The sequence below is a fragment of the Ambystoma mexicanum genome, chromosome 1p, assembly GCF_040938575.1.
Source record: "Ambystoma mexicanum isolate Mex_15411 chromosome 1p, UKY_AmexF1_1, whole genome shotgun sequence".
Lineage (NCBI taxonomy): Eukaryota > Metazoa > Chordata > Amphibia > Caudata > Ambystomatidae > Ambystoma > Ambystoma mexicanum.
In genome coordinates this window covers 1,175,660,910-1,175,686,607 of record NC_090921.1, presented here as the reverse complement: position 1 = coordinate 1,175,686,607, position 25,698 = coordinate 1,175,660,910, and the positions used below count along the sequence as shown (strand labels likewise).

At 44.1% G+C, this 25,698-nt stretch overlaps 1 protein-coding gene across 2 annotated transcripts in view; it reads right to left on the bottom strand.

Moving 5' to 3' along the window:
• Positions 1 to 25,698, bottom strand: part of NPHS1 (NPHS1 adhesion molecule, nephrin) — a 494,360-nt gene that overhangs the window by 216,290 nt on the left and 252,372 nt on the right. For both annotated transcript variants that reach the window (XM_069604883.1, XM_069604882.1), the window contains 2 exons: positions 11,064 to 11,232; positions 1,228 to 1,357 (listed from right to left, as the gene is read on the bottom strand). In XM_069604883.1, coding sequence (XP_069460984.1) covers positions 1,228 to 1,357; positions 11,064 to 11,232 — 299 coding nt within the window. The remainder of the gene's footprint in view (positions 1 to 1,227; positions 1,358 to 11,063; positions 11,233 to 25,698) is intronic.

Here is a 25,698-nt window from a genome sequence, read left to right as displayed (position 1 = left end):
TTTGGAGGGGTGCAATTTTGTCCAGACGTGCTGTCTGTATATTAGTGTACCAATTGCTGTCCTTAGTGCAAGAGTCTGGGGGTAATGCGGGAGACTCAAGTTCCTTAAGAATTTTTAATAATTCTTTAGTATTAGATTGTGCTGACAAGATGCGATTATTGTAGGACTCTTTTTTAGCCTGGAGTATGGCTTCTGTGTAGTTAAGAGTAGCTAGGAAGAGTCCGTCCTTGTGGGCATCAGATAGGTGACTTTTCCATTGAGTTTCCGCGCTGCGTTTCGCTTTGCGAACCACTCTTAAACGTGGCGTGAACCACAAATTGAGGTGAGCGTGTGGTTTAGTATTCCGGCAGATTTATCACCGGACTACAGCCCAACTCGTAATGAGGCCCAATAAAAAAAAAATGGACTTTCTTATCATCAGCTCTTGTAGTAGGAAGCATTCACCATTATACTGAGTTCATTTGTCAATTTCAGGTAGTGGCGGGTAGGTGGGTGTTAGTAAGAAGTCACACCAGTGTTGAACACATGTTGTCAGTCAGTGCATGTGGCGGCAGATACAGTGCTACCAGTATGGATTCCTACCAGTGCCTATATTTGTCAAGACAGTGAGGTGACCTAAAGATGCTGGCTGTAGAGAAGAGAAGTTAGCTGTCACTGCATGCTGTGGGAGATACAGTGAGGTAAAGAATCACTGACAGCTTTGGCGAAGACAGTGCTGGTAGCTACCGAACATGCTGTTGGGCACACAGTGAGGTCAGGTATCCCTAAGCGCGGTAGCGATGACAGTGAGGTCAGCTACGCTTGCCAGCTTTGGTGAGATCAGCTATGTTAGCTATTAGTGCATGCTGTGTACATAAAATGGAGTCATCTACAGCTGAGAGCTATAGTGAAGACTCTGAAGTCAGCTGCCAGTGCATGCTGTGGTGAATACAGTAAGGTTAGCAAACACAGCCAGCTGTGGTGAGGTTAACTATTAGTGCCTGATGCAGAGAATACTCTTACTGCCAGCTGTTGGAAAGACGGTGCTCCTAGCTATCAATGCATAATGTATCGGATAAGGTGAGGTTAGTTATGGCTGCGAGTGTGGTGAAGGCAGTGAGGTTAGCTATCAGTGCATGTTACGGTGGATAGCGTGGGATTAGCTATCTATGCACACGGTGGCGCACACAGCGAGCTCGGTTATCAGCGGAAGCTGTAGGCAGATGCTAGGTCTTGCAGACACCTTACGTTTCCCCGTCCTTCAGCCAGGATAGTGTGGAGAAAGGGTTACTGCTGCCTGAGGCACAGTTCAGTGTGATGGTCTGGCCCCTCCTGACATCCTTTGCTGTTGTAGTGATCTTCACGTCAATGGCCGGGACTGCAAGGAGATAAACACAGTTAGGATATGGCAGTAGCCTGGTGCACTAGGCACCCATGCATAATGTCTCACCATGGCTGGAGGATGCTGGACACATTATTAGAGGAAGACGTTCCTTACAGGCATTTCAGGAGATAGGGTCAAGCTGGCACCCCTTAGGGGCTGGCAGCACACAGGCAACTCTTTCACATGCCGGGCATGCCCAACATAGCAGTAACCAGATTTCCAAAATCAAAAACTGGCACAGGTCATCAACATAGAGTTGGGGCTATGACTTTGTAGTGACCATTGACATGACAGTACTCATCAAAACTAAAGAAGGACTTTAATGTACTATTAGCTCATACCAGAGCCATTCTTAAGAGCAAAACCAAGGGTGGGGAAAAAAAGTCACAGGAGCATAGGGCCAGGGGCAGGTTGAAAATGGAGGGGGTTGAACTTCTGGGGATTGTATTTCGGGAGTGAAGACCCTTCGTGAAAGCACTCCTGGCAGTAGATCAATCGCAGCACCTCGTTCCTGTTGCCTTTTCTCTACTAGAATGCCATTGTTACTGTCTGCCAGTCCTAGCTGTGTCCATAGCCTCTTGGTCAGAAATCACAACTACCCTTTTCTCTGTGACCTTTTGTCTGGCTCCATTTAAGCTCTCATTTCCACACCTCCTCTACTAGCCATTCTTTAGGTCAGATGCTGGTACGACACCTTCATAAACCACTGCAGTGACAGAAGAACTGACATCAGGGGAACAACTCTAAATGTTCGCCCACGCTCCCCAAAGCTATACCCAAAACTGGGACAGGTTTATAAAAGAGAAATAACTCGATAAGGCTCAAACTGGCCTAGAGGGCACAAATCCAACATGTAGGCAAGTTTGTATGGTCAAACTAGGCCCGTGTATTGCCAAGGTGGGCCAGACGTTACTTCATTGTGCAGGTAACTGATTTGCCCACGGTTACTGAAGAAATATTCTTTAAAATGCACAAAATGCAACCCAGTTTACCAAAAAGGTCCCCTTTGGGTACTATTCAACCACTCTGTCACAAAAGGAATACATTGTCACATTCGATTTTGGGCCACATTTTCATTGGTGCATGTGCCAATTTGTATGTTCCAGTCCGACCCTGCTCTCGGTATGCCCTCGGTCAAACCTGGCAAAACCGGGGAATCTGCTCCCCCTATACTGCGACTTGTCCTGTAGACCCTTGGCCTCCTCATTGCTGTGGCAGGGTGGCTTTGTATGTTTGGCACTTTGTGTGAGTGAATGTGTTCAGGAAATAACCTTTTCACTTTTCACTAACTAAGTCTCTGCGCACAGCTATATCTACTGTTCTCCAACTGGAAAGATCTTTGTGTGCTTCTCCGACACAGACCTCTGTGCATGTTTTTCTGAGCATCCTTCTGTGTGTGTGTGCTTTCTCTGTAAGGTTGGCCTTATATACAGACCAGTTGCCTAGAGAATTGTCAGTAATGCTATAGGAATGTGGGAATGTAGCGTGAAATGAACAGTGCTACATTTGTCAAATTGAGGAAGCACCTCCACTAAGAACGAACACGGCCAAATACCTTGTTTACTCGGCATGGTGCCCACTCAGAAGGGTCTACTTCCAAGTTTTAGCTCACTGTACTTTCATAGAGGAGAAGTACCCATTTGCATATCAGTATTGGTCCTTCCCACTAGGGTAGTCTAGAACAAAATGCTAGGCAATTCTCCTCGAACATGAACACCAACATGCAACCCCAGACAATGTACCTCTGACATCTTGGCCATCCTCGGTGAAATGTGACTGCGGTGTGGCGTCCTGTGCCTTGCTGCCCAAGCCCCTGGGACTAATGGGGGGATGGACATGGGGGTGGCAGGTATGCTGTATATCACTTGCTGTCTCCACAATATCCGTGCCCATCCCAAGAATGTACAACTCTTTGAACATACGGGCCACAAGAGTGCAAGAAATATATGCCTAAATGTCACTGAATGTGCCCGATCACCTCAAGCCAGCTGTAAAATGCAGAAGGTTGTCGGAAGACATGGAGCACGGGGGCGTCATGCATTAGCACCCTCCCTCTTCCCCACTCGCTCCTGGAGCTGCCATTAAAGAATGCAGGAGATAGGAAGCGGGGGAGACCAGGCGAGTGTGCACTCCTCTCCTACGCGTGCGCTGCACCGGTCAAAAAAGACCGCCTTCCTGATCCCGTTGATGGGATCTGGGAGACAACCTGCGCAGCAAAACCAAAATTGCTGGCTTTGCCAGTGCTTGTGTAATCATCCGATGGAGGACATTATGTATGCCTATTCGCCAACCGTATATCTGTTAAACATGCAAACAGCTTTCAGGAGACTGTGACAAGGAAGATCTGAAAAGCTTGGCTCATGGCAAACTGTAGCCTGTGTTCTTTTTGACAAGACTGTGACAAAACAATCTGTTACAATTCTAGATCAAAGGCCAAGCACATAGTCCACATTATGCCCTCCCTTCCCTCTTTCACAAGACTGAGGGGAACTCGTACAAGGTGTCCAAACAGAAGCTCAAAAGGTCTAACCCCTACTCCGTTCTGTGGCACCTCCCTGTAGGCGAACAGACGGCATGGCAGGAGAGTATCCCATTTTCTTCCCAGGTGCTCTTCCAAGTCACCCATCATGCCTTTCAGGGTCTTGCTGAACTCTCAACAAGCCCGTTTGTAGATGGAGGGATGTAGAGAACCGGTAGGTATACACATATTCGAAATAAAGTTGAGAATTATTGTGAACTGGGATCTTTTCTGGAGACCAAGTACTGTTCCCACTCCGGGTAACAAACCCAAATATGGCCACTCCTTCGCCTAGTGGGAAGTCCTCTCTAGGAGGCCCACACTAATGATGGCCTCTTCCATGAGTCCAACTTTCACTATGGCTTGCTTGGGTAAGCCCTTGCAAACAGTATCCCCTTTCCTATGGCCTAGCTCCATACACACAAAGCAACCTTTGGGAGGTGAGAACGTAGGTGTCCCAGTATTAGGGGTGCCTGGGCTCTTATTTTTAGTGTGTGCAGCTGAACTAATGTTTTGGGATTTCCCTTCATTCTTTTGGCGACCTGACTTCGAAGAGGATTGGCCAGGCCTTTGTCCTTCCCATCCTTGTTTACTTTTGTGTCTCAAGATTTCTCTTCCAGTTTAGGTGTGCTCGCCCGAGCCTTTTTCTGGACTTGAGTACTCACAATCCTGTCGGCAGCCTTTGGAAGCTCCCTAGGGTCTGTGATAGTCTTGTCCACAAGATGCTGGTGTAGGTCAACCTCACAATTCTTCAATACGTGCTCACATGCAATCGAATTGTACATCCCTTTATATGTGTCAACTTTGTTAGCAAGCATCACCTGCTCAGATATTTCAACCACAAGTGTGTGAACGCTTCAAATGTCTGCCCACTTTTCTTTCCGAGCTCTCTGAAGGTCTTGAGATACTGTTCTGGGGTTTTACAGAACTTCCTGAAGATGGTCGCAATCATGCTTTCATAAATGGGCCTTTCCTCAGGAGCTAACTGAAAAATTGCATAAGTCCCTGGTGTCGGTAAGTGATGCATCAGGGCTGCACCCCACAGTAGCTCGTCCACCTCCTCTAGCTGAAAAGCAAGTACTAGAGCTTCAAAGCAGTCAAAAATATCCTTCCCAACTCCATACACCTGCACTAAGTATTGAGGGATGTGTGTTAGGACACGTACCTGGGGGATGAGTCAGAGGGGTCCTTTGGGATGGGGTTGAGCCTGGCAGTTGTATCCTGATTTTCGGATGGGGAAGGGATGCATCTTTGCGAGTCCACCGTCCCCTGGAATGCCGTCTCGCTTGGAGAAACCAGGCACACGGGCATCGCGGACGTGGGTTCGCCGGAGAGCTGGCTTGTGTTCCAAGCCTCGTTCTCGCTGTGATTCCACTTCCGTGTGTGCGTGGGCTGGGATTGCGGTCCAAGCCTCACTCCCATGTCGGGCAGCAATATAAGCAAGCCGGTTCCGGTACTCGCGCGTCTCAACGCGGTTTGGTTCCGCCTTCCTGCTTTGCGCCCTGTATTGACTGTCCTGGTCAACTCTTCTGCCTTGCTCTGCCAGTACCTGGTTCCTGCTCCTTACCCGTACATTTTGGCTTCCTCTGCTCCAGTAAAGTAAATGAGGGCACCTGGCTATGCCCTGAAAAACCCAGTTGGGTGTAGTTGAACCAACAAAACAAGATTTCAGGGTGTGAGGTCACACCAAAACAAATAGTTTCACATAGAAGTGTGAAGAAAATCAAAACCTGCACATGTCTTGATTTAATACATTTTAATTGGCAACAAAATGACACAATGTGGGGATAGAGTACCCAAGGGTATGTAAAAAACACAATACAGGTAGGTATAATCCAGTGTAATGAACTGGATTCAAATGGATGACATACAAGTTCTGCTAATATTAAAAACCTTATTGGGTTGTGCAGGTACAAAGTGTACAAAAAAACAAATTTCGATGAACATATAACAATAAACAAAACAATGCTTGAGTTCCTCTGCTCCAGTCCAGCCCTGCTAGGCTCTTGTCTCCTGTTCCCTGCCTTTGGATCCTTCATGGTCCCTGGGTTCCCTTTACCTTTTAGTTCCTAGCTTCCCCTTGCCTACCTGCCCAGCCTGCCTTCCTTCTACCTGCCATCTTGACTTCTACCAGCGTCCTGTGGCTTGGATTCTTCGCACCCAGTTCTGCAACTCTTCTACTTCCTCCATACTCACCATAGAGTGGCAGTCCGGATTACCACGCACTAAAATCTACGAAGCTACTTGACCTTCCCTGCCAGTGCTTGCACTGTTCTAGCATCACGTTAATACAGGGAAGAGTCCATCCGTGGTGTCAGGAGCTGGTGCCCTTTCCATCCTGTGTCTTCAGGACGGAACTGGGGCTGGTTCTTTGCATCGCCTTTCATCTTCCTGTTACCAACTCAACGATCTGGCTGCTCCGGTGCGCAAGTCCCCTGGATCTTCAGGTACGCTGCATCCTAGGGACACACGCACATCTTGACAATTTGCTGCTGGGGCTTATACAGGGCACTCTGGTTTGAGCCACTACAGCTGTTTTCGCTTCAGGTGAATCTGTTAGCCTCCTTCTTCTCTTCAAGCTCCAGCTTGTGCAGCTCTTTGGTGACCTGGTCCCACTTTTTCTGTTCCTCTAGCGCTAGTCTCCTCTCCTGTAGCACAAGCTTTCTAGGCGCTACCTCATTAACAGTCGGACAATTACATGGCCACTTAGAGACCTTGCCGAGGCTGGGGACCTACAGGATGTCGCACTAGCCCCTGACCTCACTGACACTCTAGAGTGTTGAAAAACCGCATTTGGCCCCGGCGGGATGGTTGCCGAGAAACACTGCTCATGCTGTCTTCCTCGTCATCTTCCACTATGCCTCCCGGAAGGTCTTCTTCATTTGGGTACATAGGGCCTAGCCTGTCACCTGAGGTCTTCTCCCCAACCGCCTTTGCTTCTACCGAAGCTTGGAGGCTTGTCAGCAGGACATGCTTGGTCATGCCTTTTACTTTCTCTATGTCAAGACCCATGATTATTTTACAATATCTAGCAGTGTCTAATCGTTGTCTGCAACAGAACTTTTATTGTTGGGTGACTAAGATTTGCGCAAGGCTCCAACTCAATCCGACTGCTTGCCAACAATGTGACAAATCAATTTTGGGACACTAGTGGTCCAGAGACGAATATCGGTTTCTAAATGATCAATCTGCCCCACACCTCCATTACGCCAGAAGGGATTCGAACAGATTAGAAACACAAGTCAAATATAAACCTCCTTGTCCAATTTTGGTAAGGTGGACGAACGGCAGGCTTATCTCTGCAAAGTTGTGGATCGTTGGTTAGTTGCAACACAGCGAAAATACAATTATTACGCAATGATGAAAGGGACTGTCCAGTCGAAGTTGCATACAAATATCTACTTTATTATCACCAGACAGTTCTAGCACACTACAAAATACAACCACCCTGTAAAGGAATGTAGAGGACAGACAGTTTCAAATAAGGAAAAGGGATGCACTCTCGATACTGACATGTTTTGTTATGTTATGTTATTTTGCATTTATATAGCGCCTTATATACTATTGGTACATGAAGGTAGTCGGAACACAAAAGGAGCAATGGGACATACAGAACGACAAGGGGCACAGAACCACAATGTACCTTGGTTATGTTAACCGATGCCATTCTGCATGGCTCAACAAAAGGACAGGGCAGATCCATGGAGCCTTTGATAGTTAATTATGCTGGCCACGGCAGGAGGAACGTTTTTCCCTCCCTCTTCTGAGAGGAAATGGTGTACTCTTGGCTGCCATATCACAACTAGAATGACAGCAGAGTAGCACCGGTAGAATGTGTCCATCCAGAGTGCACAGGTCTTTGTGTATGTCATGCAGTGAGCATAGGAAAATGTGTTCCAGATTAGCCCATTTTCCAGGGACTGATCTACATCATTCAATTTCATAGAAAATTTCAAAAAAGCCAGGCGAGCGCACACCCACTGCAGATGGTCGAATTTCTCACACAGAAAGATTGTGTAGTTCAGGTGAGTGACGATGCACAACCATAATTATTACATAGCTCAGGGGCAACATGCTCCCCTTGAAAGCAAGCAAGATGACACGGAGCACCACAGGTTCGATCCCCGGGTCTACGCTTAGAAACCCCTGGGTATTAAGAGCATTATAAATAACCAATCATATCATATCAATCTAAACTAGGGAGAGATCCCCATAGAATGTTTCTTAAACAAAACTAAAACCAAGGACAGTATGGTGCTGAAATTTCTGGGGAGCCACCTAAAAGAAAGTCTATCGGGGGTAGCCTTGGCAGAGGCTCTGTTAGACCTTTGGCAATCAGGAGAGACACGTGACCCAGGGACTGGTCAGATGAAAGTAGTTTTAAACCATTGGCCCTGTTAGTCCCCGATTTTAGGATTCAGGCCACCCTCGTTCAAACAAATAAGGAAAAAAATGAGGGAGCAGGTGCAGTGAATATTAAGTCCCCCAGAGAATGGGGCTGAGCCTCTTCTCCATGTTGCTTCCTAATCTGTTTTAACCTCACACTGATGTCCACGTGCGTCTGGTCTGCCTCTCCTGACCTGAGGGATATATACTGTGACAAAGAAACCATCCTCTGGGTGGAACATTTATCCTTTTCCCTACGGAGTGGCTTGGAACTCAATGGGCCTCATTACGAGTCTAGCAGTAGCCGTGCCGGAAAAACCAGTAGGCTGCAGCCGGACCGGTAATACCATTCCGCCTCTGTCATTGCTGGAATCACCGGGGCATTACATCCCCGGTGACCCAGTAATTCCGGTGGTGGAATTCTGTAAATCACCATTCCCATGGAGTCCTTTAGGACTCCATGGGAATGGGGACCATGGAAACACTGGTTCCGTCTATGACAGAGCCAGTGTTTCCATGTCCGCCTGCAGGTGGGTGGTGTTACTTCAGCCAGGTCAGACCTGGCGGGAGTGACACCTCCCGCCTGCAGGACTCGGAATTAGCTGGTCCGGAAGCAACGGTGGCGGCAGATTTACCGCCATTGTTTCCGGACCGGCTGACTCATAATGAGGCCCAATATGGTCTCCACTCAAGGTTACGAGTGAAGTGGGATATGGAGGAACTGTGGTTGTCTGTCCAGTAATAGAGAACAGTGAGTTGTCCCTACAAATCAAGACGTACAGGCAACACTTCTCTTTGTATTGTGGTTCCTGAGTGAGTGTCCCTTTCCTTTATTTTGTGCGCTGCTTATTTGTTGTCATACGCCTGCACATTATGGTTCCTACAAATTCTTTTTAAACGGGGGGCTCATCAAACTAGGAATCACCTTAAGGGTCCCGACCTTCACAATGGCACAGGTAGAGGCACTATAATGCATAGAAGATCAAGCCAAGTACAGTGATGGACATGCACACCAGGCTGGTGATTAACGGTTAAAGATACTGGGAAGGGCTTTACCCCCATGACATGTTCTTGGTATATGATATGATATGGCATTTATAACGCGCCAATACACAAGTGTTTCAAGGCGCGACGAGGCAAGGGAGGGGGAACAGAGGGAAGACAAAGACAACGATCTTACTAGGCCAGGTTACATTGAGATTGCGCAAGTGCAGGGGAGGGGGGGGAGAGGGAAAGTGCGGGGGGAGACGGAGGGAGCAGTGCAGTACGAAAGAAAGAAAGAAAGAAAGAAAGAAAGAAAGAAAGAAAGAAAGAAAGAAAGAAAGAAAGAAAGAAAGAAAGAAAAAAGGTGAAAGTGCGGCCACCTTGTGACAATTGCAGGGGTAAGTGCAGACATCAAGTGTCAAGAGCAGGTGGGGGCTGTAGGGGTACAGAAACAGCCCCCAAGTGCAGGAATTTCCTGGGAGGCAGTGCAGGTGTGCAGCTGGCGGGGAATGGAGCCTGGGCCCGAGATCAGAGGGTAGCCAGGTGACCAGTGCCATTTCAGTTATGTAACTCACAGGTAGCGCTTAGACCATCGGGAAACAAGAGTTGTGCTTGTTTTTGATGCTCTTGACTGATCTGTGAAGTAGGAGAAGTAGAACATGAACAAGAAGAAGTCAGTGACATAGAGTGTGTCCCAGCGCGTGTCAGTGGTGCCCCCATTGCCCTGCTAGAGGGAATGAGATGGATTGCTAGAAGACTGTCCTAGCCGAGGCCTGTGATACCTGCATTAGCCAGGGGCCATGCAGTGCTTAATTTGAGTCTCTCAGCCCTGGCACTCATTTTTGAGCACCGGCACTTATTCTCGCAGATTCACTTTAATTATGAAGCTGTGATAGTCAGTGCATCCATCAACCACAAGGTGCAGGTGTGAGCTGTAGTGAAACCCCAAATATCTCAACGCTGTGGGGTGCAGTTATGAGTGGGGGTAGCAGCGGTACCCACCCACAGTGTCACATGAGTGTTAGAAAATGTATAGGCCAAGGCACTTCTTTCTTTACAAATGAAGCACTGCGGCCATGTGCGGCATCAGAGCTGCAGCTAGCTCTGCCACTGAGCCTTTGGTAGAGCGATTATGGTAAGGAAATCAGGCTAGTTGTGGTTGGGGTGAACCAAACATTCTAAATCGTGGGTATGTACCACAAATACTATGATTTCCCCAGGCCTCGTGCCCACCAACCAGCGCAGAAGACAGAGCAGCAGCAGGGAGAAGTTACAGCAATGTTTCGTTGTGGACAGAGGGCAAGGAGCTCTCAACTCAGGCCTGAAACAAGCTCTGTAGGAGAGCTGGGTTTGAAGGTGATCGGAGTGCTGAGGTTGGCAGCAGTAATACCCCCAGCAAAGGTACAGTTGTAACAAGGATACCCAAGACAGCGATGGTCTGACCTTAGGCAAGGGGTTTGGATTCTCTGCTCTGGCAGCTCTGGGCGGATGGGCACTAATGTCTCTGGAGAGGGTAGGGGTTCAGGAGCAGTGCTTCCCTCACAGAGGTAGGGGGTGAGGTCAGTGGCACATATGACTATGGGGCAGAGGTGCCATCTTTGAATGGTCTGTGGCCAAGATGCCTGTGATCCTGATGTCCTCCTCTCATAGGACCGCCCTGGGTGTATTGTTTTGTGCTGGCTCCCATGACATTACTATCTCTATTTGGTTGAATCCCAGCCCCTGCCCTCAGAGCTTTCTCTGCACCGTGCTGTAAGTACCCATAATTGCATAACTAGATTGTCCCTACTTCCCTTTTTCATGAACACTCACACTGCACGTGCAGTTTCGTGTGTGCAGTCAGGGGCGGGATCTTGCCGTCGTTGCTTGCATTGCAGCGGTAGGTGGCGAGGTTGTCGTTGGGTGCCGTGGTAATTACAATTTCCTTGGACACGATCTTTCCAGAGGTGATCTGGGTGCCATCCTTCAGCGGCTTGTTGTCCTGTGGAGGAAGGAGTAAAGATATGGGTTAAAGAAGGCAAGCGGAAGCCGACGTGAGAGACACAGGAATGGATGAGCGCAGTGCGTGGCAAACGCAGCCTTTCTCCTGTAAACACAGCGGCGCAAGGTCACGTGGCCCTGTGTGCACAACAGGTGCCAGGCGTGGCCCTTTAATATAAAGGGTGGACCTTCCCCGACACAGGGCAGAGCCTGGCTCCATTTAGACTGCGTTTACTTTCTGTGTGGGAATAAGATGAGGAAGCAGTGGCCTGGGAATGCGGTGCAATGCAGAATAGTAATAGACTGCTGCACATTGTGGAAATTATTCAAATGAATGCGTGTCTTTGGTAATTATGGCGAACCTCCTTGTCTGGTTTTGACTAGTTGTTGACATTTTTTTGATGCTTGTGGGGGCTCCTTCCGAACTGGCATAAGCTGTAAAATCGCACGCTAGTGAATGCTTGCGTGTTGGTTTCTATAAACACGTGTATTCAGTTTGATTGTTATTTTATGCTCACATGCTTTTTTAGACATCGCCAAATCGCCACAGTGTTAGTCTCAGCGCGACTAGGCTTGTCCGGTGGCGTTCTATGCCCCACCAGGGGTATCCAGACCTCGGCTTAGTCTGTGCGAAGTTAAAGGTGATGGGAAAAGCCATGAACACAGGGCGAGAGAGGGAGGCCTGCCACAGAGGGGGACGAATGTGTTGTCTTATGATGGATGCATGTCAGTCCTGTTGAATCGACATTATTTCTGAAACAGAAAGAGAAGGCGGCTATGTCCTAAAGTGTTGTGATAATTCTATCAATCATTGGTGTCAGCTGTATATATAATAGGTTATTGCTAGTGATCTGTGTGTTAGGCAGTTCCCACCTGGACACGTTTATATGGTGTTTTGTTCCCTGATTTCACATGGGTTAAAGTGGTTTCCCTATTAATATACACACGTGGTTCTGTATGCACAAAATGCGCTGGCTAGGGGCGTAACGAAACCTACATTACTGGGGAGGGGGAGGCTAACTGGTGATGGGAGGGGCCACTTAAAAAACGGGGTGGTTTTATCTTGGAGGCTCCACCCCCGCTGTTCTACCCCCGAGGGTCCTCTGGTGTAGAGATCAAGTATCAAATGCTATATTTTAAAGCGCAATATGCCAGTAAGAATGAAAATGTTATTGGATTTAAATACAACATACACATTTTGCTGCCTTGATCATTTGTATATGCTATGGACAGCAACTTTTGAAAAATATTCTTGAGGGGAAAAAAATAAGATTGTGCACCATAACACTTGTACATATAAGGTCACGCCACAGTAATAAAAGACTAAGCAGGCTGCAACAAAATGCCAGTGTATCCATGTAATAACAGATGCCAGGCCTGCTTTATTAGAGATGCCCATTAAAAAAAAAAAAAAAAAAAATATATAAGGTCATGCCTCAGTAATAAGTGACTAGACTGACTGTACCAAAATGCTAATCCATAAAAAGCAAGTGTGCACATATGCCCCTATCCTCGTATATGAAAGTACACATAATATGTGGTTATAAGCTGGCTCGCATCTGTGGGGAGGGGGCTGATATGAGCATTTGATTTTGCTGAGGCAGAGGAGCGATGGAAGTCTTGAAAGTCTTGAAAGTAGCAGCTTTAAAGTTTTACTGCATTTGTGCAAGTACATTTTTCTGCATCTGCACAAACACAGTAAAATTTATATGCCACCAGTTTCAGGGGGGAAGAGGGGACTAAGCCTTCAAAGGTTGGTAGAGGTGCTAACTTCAGAGAATGTGGGGGAGGAGCAAACTTGCGTGGGGAACATGTAACTTATTTACGCATTTTAATGAGACTATTCTGGTTGGTGACACCTCAATGTTACATGTAGTTAACTTTGCCCTTTACCTCTGAAAGCACCCACTTCAGGACTGCTGTGAGAATGAGCGGTCTCCTATACCCCCTACCCTTCCAGTCACTGCCCTGGCATGCAAGCACTAACCCCACATCACGATTTCAATTGCCTAAAAATGTATACATATGAATGCAGGTGCTAACAGTGAAATGCTTTAGGTTAGCAGGGCCGTTTAACGTCTGTTGCCTGTTCTGTCCGGTTACGGCTCTGTAGGTCAGCCAGCTCGAGTCAACATAGCCCAGAATTTCAAGGTGGTGGGGGGGTCTAGAGCCAGTTCAGCTCAATGGTGCTGCACCTCTGTTACTGGCTTAGTTTGATGTTTTCGAAGCACGGGCAGAGCGCTAGTTTGAGGGACACTCAGTACTGCATGGACCTCTACCCAGAGCAGGCAACCCTTTGGGACAGGTTCTATGTAGCAGCATTAGTCCGTATTGTGAAGCTGCACACAATTCTGTATTTTTATTTTTTATTTTTTTAAGGGGAAACAACTTTAGTTGCGGGGACGTTAACGTGAAAATGTAATGCAGCAAAACCCCAGAAATTCGGCAGACAATTCAGGCAACGCCACCTTAACTTTGCATCCCATGTTGCACAGCGTATGACCACAATGATGACAGAGATTACATCACTGATGATATCATTAAAGACAGCACTGGTAACATCACTAATTACACCATATATGACATCACTGATGGCATCACTTATTACATCACTGGTGACATCACCTATTAAATAATTTATTACATCACTGATTACATCACTGATGGCATCAGACATAACATCATATATGACAGCTAATAAAAGCTTTGATTATATAAATTCAAATATGAAATTGTTGGACTATTTTGCTTAACATTAAATACCTATACATTTTTTTCAAAGTACATTATTTTATGCAGTAATTATAAGGTATATTTTATTAATCTGTACATTATTTAAATGTACTATATAGTCTACAGTTTGAAGTACGTACAAGAATGGATATACTAAACATAGGACACTAAAGATTCTCCATTTGCAGGTTATCTGTTTTAGTTTAATTTTAAATCATAAGTAATTTAGAGAAGAAATAACTAAAAGCAATATAAATCGAATTGCATGTTTACAAGTAAATATTGACCTTCTAAACTTCATTTCTTTTGCACATATATAACACATTTTTTAGAATACTCATGATTAAAATTCTTATAATATATCCCAATATGTACATGTTCTTTGTTTTTTATGTGTCATTATATCTATTCTCATCTCATTTATAAAACAATATGTGTTCACACTATTTTTTATAAAAAGCATAATCAAACATTTATAGCTATACATTTACCTTGTATCAAAGGATCAGGTTTTAACATTTTTCTATTTCTATTCACATGGGTTACTACTGTATATACATATATTATATACACGTGTAATAATGCCATATTACACTTGGGGGAAGACCCCACAATAAAGCCTGGCACAGAGGAAATGTTCCCCAATTAAGGGGCAGTCACAGACGTTTTTGTGATCTTTGCATCTTACGGAGGCAGCAGCAACATCTGAAAAAAATAAGCCTATTTCTACTGCTCCGAATGCAGAGTGCATACAAGCAACTAAGTCGGACCAAACCTAACCAACGGGCGCGTATAAAAGCACAGCTATATCTTGCCTGAAAGCTTTAACCTCCTGTACGAAAGATTGCATGTGGGTAGAAAAATAGACACAACCCCTAAACCTGGGGCTAAGCTCAGGTCCTATACTAGCATAAGAAGAAGGAGCTCAGTGTTGTAACACAAAGTATGCCCTGCGAAAGCAGGCATTACATACAACTGCCGTAACTGTTCATAATATTTTATGATCTGATGCCACCAGGCAAAGTGGCGATACAATCATTAGCACTGGGATTAGCTTGGAAAAAGCTGCAATGGCCTCCCTAAAAACGAATTCGACCATTGAGGGGAGGAAATCTTTCATAGAAATTTTGGCTGGAGGTGACTTCTCCCCCTACATTGTTTTAGAATGTATGTTGAGCCGAAAGAACATGTGCTATTGAATTGCTCAAACATTCTCATACTATGCAATGAAATTCCAAGTTCAAGGCTAATCTCTACTGAGGACATTGAGTCTGTCAAATGTTGTGATGATGCATGCACAGATATTGTGGTTGTTAAAGTACCATTTAGAGCAGTTTATTTTGTGCTTATAGAAAAGGGATTACAACATTCACCCTAGCAACATGAAAACTGTACACCATGGTAATATGAACGATTTAAGAAATAACCCACAAAATAAATGGATGGGGCAGTACCTGCATGCGGGGGATTTGAGAATCCCATGTTTTATTAATGGTCATTTACGAAGGGTGCACTTGGCTTCTCCGCAAAAGCAGCAGCCTGGAGTCCTGGAGGATTGCACTTGGCTCCCTGCTCTATCTGAAGATAATGATGCAAAGGTGATGGGAAGATTTGGTCTGTAGCAATGCCCAACCTACTGAAAATAGAATTTCAAAACTTTCCTTCCTGTCTTGGAAAATTAAAGGGCCTGTTAAATTAATATGTAACTAAAATTGGTGACAGTTATGATGCAGCATGCCCTTTTATTTCTTCAGGAAACATGTACAGATAAGCAGAAATTGTGGGGCGGTTTTCAAATATCTCAACAGCCTGCTACACATTTACAAGGTGGGAGATTATATTGATTGAATTGATATGAATTATGTCTTTGATTGCATTATGCCACTGGCTATGTCAAACAATTAATTTGTTACCAAACACCTATTGCCCCCTGCCCACTACACATAGGCACTGCAGATGTTAAACCTTTTTTTTTCTTCTAACTCTTTAGTCCCACGATAATGTCACAGTAATCATTTCCAATCACAGACATTTCTACGGTAGCGTTTCTCTGATTTCTGCAATAAACAAAATAATTGCCCAGAATTAACAAGACTTTCATGTCCTCACAGCAACTCAACAAGTTTCCTTCTTTTTTCCTGTTCCTCTCCCTCCACTCAATTGGTTTTTCTCTCCCATTTTCCCTCATGACTCATTGCTTTGTGTGATGCATATTTCTTTTCTGAGCGCTGGCGCATCCAACTGTAGGAAGGAAAATCCTTTTCCAAGATGGCCACCATGAAAAGGGAAGGCGGGGCTCCGTACAGAGCCCCTCTTCCCTTTCCATGGCAGCCTGAAGAAGACAAAGAGAGAACCCTATTACCATATTATCACGAGCACCATTATTTTCCCTTTCAAATCTATCCCACTTTCAAATAACTTTACCACATAGTCGGTCCCAGGTGGACATGGCCACTTTAACTACATGGCCAGTAGCCAGATTATCTGGGTCATGACATTATGCCATGACCCGGACAATCTGGCTACTGCCCATGGCCACAGGCTATACCACAGTCACCGAAAGTATATCTCTATTTTTGTGCCGACATTATGACAATTGTCAAAAAATAAAACACGGGCACATTGGCAAAATCATGCTTTAAGGTCCTTTCCAATGCTCCTTACATGAGTTTGCTGGAAATCCGCCCATGTTTTATTTTTTTCAATTGTGTCAAGATGTATGTGCATACAATAGTCATATAACTTAGCCCCCACTTGACAAAACCCATTCAGACTTTACACAAACATTCAAGGTTTGGCCTATAATCTTTCTGGAAACTTTTGTCCACATTTGTCAAACGGCAGCAAAGCTATATGCCATTTAAAAATGTTGAGACCCCCCCTCTAATTTAACCCCTTCTTAACAAAATCCCACCACACTTTACAAACACATTTATATCTAGATCTAAAATGTTTTTGCAAATATTTGTGTAGATTTGTCAAATGGCGCCACATTTATAAGCCTTTACATAATTTTGGGACCACCCTCTAATTTTGCCCCCTCATGACCGAATCCAATCAAACTTTGCAAAACCATTCAGAATCAGGTGTAGCATAGAATTCCAAAAGTCCATTGAGTGGTGCCAAAGTTATAAGCCATCCAAAAACTGCTTTTCACCAACCCTGTAATGAAGAAATAGGCATAGATGTTCTCGAACATCTAAAGTGTTCACGAACATCACAGGACTGTACCCGAACATCCGGACTGTTTGCGGACTTCGTGGATGAAATACACCATTTTCTTGGCTTCTTACAGCCATATCCCATCCCATCCTCCTGACTCCTCACCTCCCCATAAGTTTGACAAGTGCAATGTTGAGTTTTTCAATCTTTTTTTTACTGCAATGTCCGTGGACACCAGAGACTATCTGCAAATCCAACATGGCGGGCGTTTCCAAAAATCTGCTGAACTTCACGCTTTTCACCATCCTATCAGTGGACGCGTCCTATGTCTGCGGACATCACGTCGCCCTCTAGGCCAATCGAATGCCGGTCTGAACAGGGAAGTGGGTCCGCGGACCGAACCCAGATATCACACATTTTTTTTACCTGCTTTTAGCCTGTTTTAAAGAAAACTACTGAATGGATTTATACCAAATTTTCAAAAGCACGCTTTCAGGACCGAGCCACCGCTCCTGCCCCAAATTTGTTGAAAATCCGTCCAGCGGTTTCAGCTGTAGGCATGGGCAATTTTTTTTCCATTGCGTATATGGAAAAAATAACAATTGCCCCCCTTGACGAAACCTCATCAAACTTACCAAGATAATTCTGAGCGGGTCATATACTTTTTTTTGCAAAGTTTGGTAAGGATTTGTCCAGGGGGAGCGAAATTATAAGCCGCCCAAAAAGTGTTCTTTCTATGAGTTGAGCAACGGAACCATAACTACATGGCCTCTACAGCAGGCCGTGTAATTATATATTTTCACTGAAAAAACTTTGTGAAAGGGACGTTATGGTTAAGTTGGACTAATAAAAACCTATGAAATTCAAAGAAAAAACATTGTTAAACGGGCGCATGTTTCAAAGTAAAACCGAAAAACCCCTGAAATTCACCAGTTATGGTAAACTAAGCAACCATAACTTGCGGCACCACCGTGCACTGCTAAGATTAACACCCAGGACATCAAAGATGACATCACAAATGTCATTGATGACATCACTGATGACATCACATATCTGGGCCACTTGTTTTTGTTCCTTTACATATATAGGCCAGATGGTTTTGTTCACTGGCAGTCAGAATAATAAAATTAAAAAAGGTGCTATATATCTAGATGTTAACCTTGTCATGTGTTCTTTAAGTACTTTCCTTAGGGTTTGGTCTCAGCTCATGGTGCACATGCATGGGGCAATAGCAGGCCTCAAACACACAATTAATTTGTATACATGAAGATAAACTTTAATATCATTAACATTTTCTGATGATGCAGTTTCTTTCTTCCCTACTTTAGTTTCCCTGTATGTGCCTCTGATTTGTATGCATTGTGGTGCTTCATATGTATTGTTTGTTCCAGCACAAGTGCTATAAGTCTTGAATTGTTAGCCAGTTATTACATGTTTAACATTACTCAAAACTCAAGGTAGCATTCATTATTGTACTATCCAAAATTACAATATTATAAATAGTGTACTTCTATGGTGCATGCTGCAGTCAATGCCTATGTTTATATATGATTAGGTTTCTGTATTAACAACAACACTCCAATACAATGATATTAGATGAGTACATTATTTAATAGATTAAGTAGTTCATGATCGGTCGTCCGATCACCCCTGACATCTTATTATCAACAATATATACACACAACTCCTTGTAGAGACTTTTCATCAAAATGTATTTCACGTGTGATGTCATCAATGACATTTGTGATGTCATCTTTGATGTCCCGGGTGTTAGTCTTAGCAGTGCACGGTGGTGGCGCGAGTTATGGTTGCTTAGCTTACCATAACTGGCGAATTTCAGGGGGTTTTTGGTTTTACTTTGAACCATAACGTCCGTTTAACAAAGTTTTTTCTTTGAATTTCATAGGTTTTTATTAGTCCAACTTAACCATAACATCCCTTTTAACAAAGTTTTTTCATTGAATTTCATAGGTTTTTACCAGTGCATGCTATTTTCCTACAACTTACTAATATCATACTTACCCAATATAGCAATATTTGTATCCAATTTCCAAAGTTTCACCTTAAAACTCTGCCATTTCCCACCATCTGGAATAATTTTTAACACTTCTATACACTACTTGCAACTATTTCAACTAGTTTTGCATCCGTAGACACCTACGAACGTTTGACTTCATAGCGGACCTTCCGGACAGTGCCACATGACCATACGCTGGCACGCGGCATGATGACGTGTCTGAAAACCCGTCTGCACTTCACGATAAGGTCTCTGCTTGGCGGACAGTTCGGAATTGCATTTTCTACTGATCTAGGAACTTCCAACTTCAGAATTTCCCTTGCACAGCTCCAACACCTATTCCTACTCATTACCCATTAACAATCTAGTACACAGTACATACATTTAGCAAAACTGCCATTTATCTTAAAATGGCATCAGCTAATGCCATCCCTCCTCCCCAAGAGCCACCACCACTGCTGTAATCAAGGAGCATGAGAAACAGTGCCCCCTAACTTAGAAATAACACACGCGCAACATTTTCCCTTGTCCACCTACCCCTCCATATTAGTGTTTGGTTGCTCTTCCCTCATTTCCCTCCCCACCCTTCGTTCTCAGCTCTCCTGCCAAAAAAAATACATCCAAAAACAAACGACATATTGCTTTAGGAATCACCTTTCACGGTTAAAAAATAGAACTAAAAAAGAAAATGTATAGACTCCATCTACTTTATATTTCTCAGTAAAGTACTTAGACTAAATAAGATTTTCCAACATTTCCATTTGCATTTTGTGTTATGCTAATGGGAATATTGTGGCGTTCATCCTCTGTTCCAGGGACTGGAACGGTGGACACCGGCCCAGCAGCCCAAGTTATCAGCCCAAGCAAAGCGAGGGTGGATAACGAGGTCTCTGGACCATTATCCCCCATTCCAGCCCCTGAAATGGGGGATGAAGGCCATTAGCAGACTAGGTTCCCAAAGCGGGAACCCGGGTGCTAAAAAATAGGATTTTACTTCCAACACCGGGACGCCTGTGGGGTCCCGGTGTAGGAAGGAAAATCCTTTTCCAGGATGGCCACCATGGAAAGGGAAGGTGACGGTTCCATACAGGGCCCCTCTTCGCTTTCCATAGCAGCCTGCAGAAGCGAAAAAGAGAACCCTATGACCATATTACCACAAGCACATTTTTCTTCCCTTTCAAATCTATCCTAATTTCAAATAACTTTACCACAAAGCCAGTCCCAAGTGGACATGGTCACTTTAATCCTATGTTTTGTCTCTTGTGGTCATGGCCAGTAGCCAGATTGTCCGGATCATGACCTTATTCCATGACCTGGACAATCTGGCCACTGCCCATAGCCACAGGCTACCCCTCAGTCACTAAAGGTATACCGCTATTTTATGTAGCTACATTATGACACTTGTCAAATAATAAATCACTGGCACATTTGCAAAACCATGTTTGTAGGTCCTTGCCAATGCTCCTTACGCAAGTTTGCTGGAAATCCATCCATGTTTATTTTTTCAAAAGTGTCAAATGTGTGTACATACAATCGTCATATAACCTAGCCCCCACTTGACAAAACCCATTCAGACTTTACGAAAACATCTAAATTTAGATTTATAATGTTTTTGCAAACCTTTGTGTAGATTTGTCAAATGGCACCACATTTATAAGCCTTTACAATATTTTGGGACCCCCCCCTCTAATTTTGCCCTCTCCACAAAATCCTACCAATCTTCGGAATCACAGTCATATCTAAATGTATTATCAGTTTCCTAAATTAAGTGAGGATTCGTCAAATGGCACCTCATTTATAATCCTTTACATTATTTTGGGACCCTCCTCCAAAACTTTGCATACTCACTCAGTATCAGCCCAGGAATATACATGCAAAAGTTCATGCAGTTCGATTAAGTGGCGCCAAAGTTATAAGGCATCCAAGAACTGCATTTCACCAACCTTGTAATGCTAAGGTGTTTGCAAACTTTCACAGGACTGTTCGCGAACATCCGAACTGCTTGGGCACCTTCGCAGCAAAAAACACCTATTTTTTTTTGCTTCTTGCAGCCATATCCCATCCCATCCTCATCACCCCTCACCTCCCCAGGGATTATTTGATAAGTTTGACAAGTGGAATGCTGTGTTTTTTCATATGTTTTTACCGCAATGCCTGCAGACATTGGCCTCTGTCCTCGAATCCAAGATGGTGGGCATTTCCAAAAATCGGACGCACTTCACGCTCCTCACCATCCAATCAGCGAACACGTCGCATTTCCGCAGATATGACGCAAGCCGATTAGCCAATCAGGACACTGTCTGCGTAGTGAACAGGGAAGTGTGTCTGCGGACCGGACATAGATAGCACTAATTTTTTGTGACCTACTTTTTGGTCATTTTTTTAAAAACTACTGGACGGATTTTCACCAAATTTACAAAAGCACGCTTTCGGGACCAAGCCGCTGCTCCTGCTGCAAATTTGGTGAAAATAGGCCCAGCGGTTTGGGCTGTAGGCGTGAGCAAAGTTTTTTCCCCATTCAGTCTATGGGAAAAAAAACATTTTGAGACCCCCCCTATAACTTTGCCCCCCCCCGGACCAAACCTCACCAAACTTTGCAAAAGAATTCAGAGTGGGCCATATACTTTTTTGCAGTTTGATGAGGATTCGTCCAGGGAGAGCGAAGTTAAAAGCCACACAAAAAGTAATCTTCCTATGGGATTAGCAACTTAACCGTAACTACATATACCGTGGTCGTGTAATATATATATATATATATATGTATATATATATAAAATCGAAAAGATAAAGAGGAAAGGGGAACCGCACTCTCCGCGGACACAATAAAAGCAGCAAAGTGGAGAAAAAATTGCGCAGCTCACAACGTAGGAATGGTCATAAATTTAATAGGTAATACAAAATTAGGTAAAAACACGGCCGGAAAAGCAGCAGCAAAGACAGAGGCAGGACGCCCGGAGGCACGACCCGCACACAAGGCGTTTCACGCTCAACTGAGCGCTTGATCACGTGAAGGAAAGAAGGACCAGAGCATACTCATATCTGAAGGATGTAGTCCTATTGCTCTGTCAGTGGAACTGTGAACGTGCATGGAGGGATGGAAAGGGTGGCAGCCATGTTGGAATGGGGGCGGCGTTGGCCGACAATGGGAACCAAGGCGAATCCCAATAAAAAGGGGGCGGTGGATTGGAGTGTCCATGCAGTGCATAGTGCACAAAAAGGACAGTGGCATAAGAATGGTCAGAGACCCAAAATTTTATGGTCTGTACCACAAATATGCAAAGCAAAAATAGCAGCATACACATGTGCAAAGTTGCAAAGTACATTTCTAACCATAAAATGCACAGTAGCTGGAAATAACACTAGTCGTGATCCTAACAAAAGTTAGGGGGGGATGGAATGCAAATAAAGGGAGAAATGGTTGCCTCTAAATGACCAAATATGCAAACCAAGAATGGCTTAACTGGAAAGCAACAGAGGAGCAAACTCGAATTAAGAGAGCAAAGGACTTCAAAGACATAATCAAAAAAGATAATAGAGGGCTTGTTTCCCACAGAATCGTGACTGCAGCAGCACAGAAATTAGACAAAATAAGTCTAAAAACAGAAAATACAGGATCACCGATGAAATAAGGTGAATAATAATAAAAATAATACAAGCAGGCCAAGGATAAAGTGAGCGGAAATAAATGCCAAGAGGAAACAACTAAACCAGAAAAGACTCAAAAAGCATCAGAGAAAAAGGAAACAACATAGATGTATGTAGATCAAGCTTAAGTGCCCAAGAACGTATATAGCTCCTCATCTAAGTTGTGACCATTGGGAGACTTGGTGTCGAAGTCCAAAAAGAATCTGGTCTCCTATGGTCTTAGCTTTAACACACAGTCACCACCCCTGGGATGAATGGGAATGTGTGCCATTGCAAAAAATGTAAGTAGATTCAGGTCATTCTCATGTTCCTGCCAGAAGTTCTTGGCCATGGGGTACGCGGGATCAGAGTTTTTAATTGCCCTGAGATGCTGCAAGATCCTTAGTTTGAGCTTTCATGTGGTGCTCCCGACGTACCACTTCATGCAGGGACACTAGAGGACGTAGACAACAAAAGTAGTGTCACAATTCATAGGATACTTCATAGTCTGATTACATTTGGTGACTGGATGTATGAAAGATTTGCAAGATTTGCAAGCAGTGGCATGAGCACAGGCTTTACATTTAGAGCATTTGGTAAAGCCAATGGGGGAGACCGCCAACCAATTGGAAAGAGGAGGACTTCTGTCAATGGGTTGCAGAAAGCTGGAAATAAGCTTGTCTCTGAGCGATGGAACTCTTTTATACGTGATGGTAGGACGTTTGGAAAGTAAGGGGCATAGGTCTTTGTCTAAGATCAAAACACACCAATGCCGTTCAATGATCCTGCGGACATGGTTTGAGGCATTATCAAAAGAGACGATGAGTCTCGGTTCATCATGAATAGCGATCTTATCGGACTTGATGCCATACAATAGTTTATCCCTACAAAGTCCACGAGCCTTCATATAGGCAATTTCTATAGTACGTTTTTCTTAGCCTTATTGCAAGAAATCGATGGCCGCTTCGGCACAGTGATAATCAAACAATGCCAGGTCAGTACAGTTCCTACGGTAGCGAATAAATTCGCCGTAGGGAATGCTTCTTTTGCATGACATGGGGTGACAACTAGTGGCATGCAGGAGTAGACCGGTATTGGAGGGTTTTTTATGCAATACTGTGTGAAAACCAGATCTTTCAAGGGTCACAACCACATCAAGATAAATAACTTCGGTGGTGCTATGGCATTCTGTAAACCGTAGAGTGGCCACGTTGGTATTAATGCTTTTAACAAACAGTTGCCAATCAGTTTCCGTACCCTTCCAGATTACAAACACATTGTCGATATAACACCACCAGGCGATAATTTGAGTAGAAAAACTGGAGGCAAGCAAGTCACACAGAAAAGTAGCCCCCCACCATCCCATCGTCAAATTTGCGTACGATGGGGCAAAAGTACTGCCCATAGCAGTACCCCTTACTTGCCGATAAAAGGCACCATCAAACAGGAAAACATTGTTCATCAAACAAAAAGATAACATCTCCAAAATCATATATATATACTCTCTTGGATTGGTTAAGCTATGTATAAAATAACACTGCTGTCTTAGACAAAGACCATTTCCTGGAAAAAGGGTTTGCATTTGGGCTAATTATGCCTGGCTGTTGTGGCTCAGAACTGGAGGTGAACTTTCAATGATGTCTACTAGAGGCGCTGTTGTGTGTGTTACCCTGACTGTTGAGTGTGTGACTCAGCTCAAATGGATTTTCTTTCTTTCACATTTCAGGTGAAAGGGTTTTTTCAAACCTTTTTAAATCCACCATAACTTTCTTAGTGATATACATGTATAGGTTTTATAGTCAATGAAATTAAGTATTCATTGAAATTAAGTCAATGCTTTGTGCCCAAATATTTTCTTATTTGCTCCAAATCTGCCTGTGGGGAGGACGGGGGGGGCAGGGGGGGAAGGAGGGCCTTGACAAACCTTAGCTTTCGAAAATTTCATCCAAAACCATCCAGCAAGTCAAAAGTTATTAGCCTCTTTCAACCTCTCTCCTGCAAAGTACCAAGACTAATATACAGGTTTTAGGGCACAGGGGTCATCCTGTTCTCTGTTGAATATTTTATAAACTACTGGCTGGATCTACCCCATACCAGTCAAGGAATTTAAGTTAATGATTCATGCCAAATTGTTCCTTATTTGGTCCAAATCTGCCAAGTGGTTTTGAAGCTATGGCTGTTCAAAACCTGCACCTTTCTTTATGGGAAAATGAATACGAGTAGGCTGAAAACAGCATGTTTATGATTTCTTAATAACTTTTTCAGTTTCTAACAAATTGTTCCGAACATTTCCATTTTAGTGGGGCTCCTGACAAACTTTCTCTTTTGAAAATCTCATCCAAATTCATCCAGCAAGTCAAACATTATTAGCCTCACTCAGCCTCTCAGCTGTAAAAAGCAGAAAGGCTGACATAAAGGTTGTATTGAGCAGTAGACACTCCATTCTCTGTCGAATATTTTAAAAGACTATTGGATGGATTTACCCCACACCAGTAAGTTCATGCTTTGTGCTCAAGTTGTTTCTTATTTGATTCAAATCTGCCCAGCGGTTTTTACGCTGCAGTTATTCAAAAACTGCACTTTTTCTCTATGGAAAGATGAATAGTCTGAAAACTGTGGTGTTTTGTTTTCTTAATAACCTTTTAATTTTATAACATTTTGTTTCATTCAAATCCATCCTGCAAGTCAAAAGTTATTACCAATTGAATTTTGGGAGAAAATGGCTGCTTTTTTCATTTCTGAAATGCTGTTTAGCCTCTATGCTGCAAAGGGAATCGCTATAATTTGTGGGAGAAGGGGGCACCCCCTTCTCTGTAAAATATTTTAAAAAGTACTGGATGCACTAACCCCAGACCCCCAAAGGATTGCAAGTCGACGCATTGTGCCAAAGTTTTTTCGTATCCGGTCTAATTCCATCCAGAAGTTTTCGCT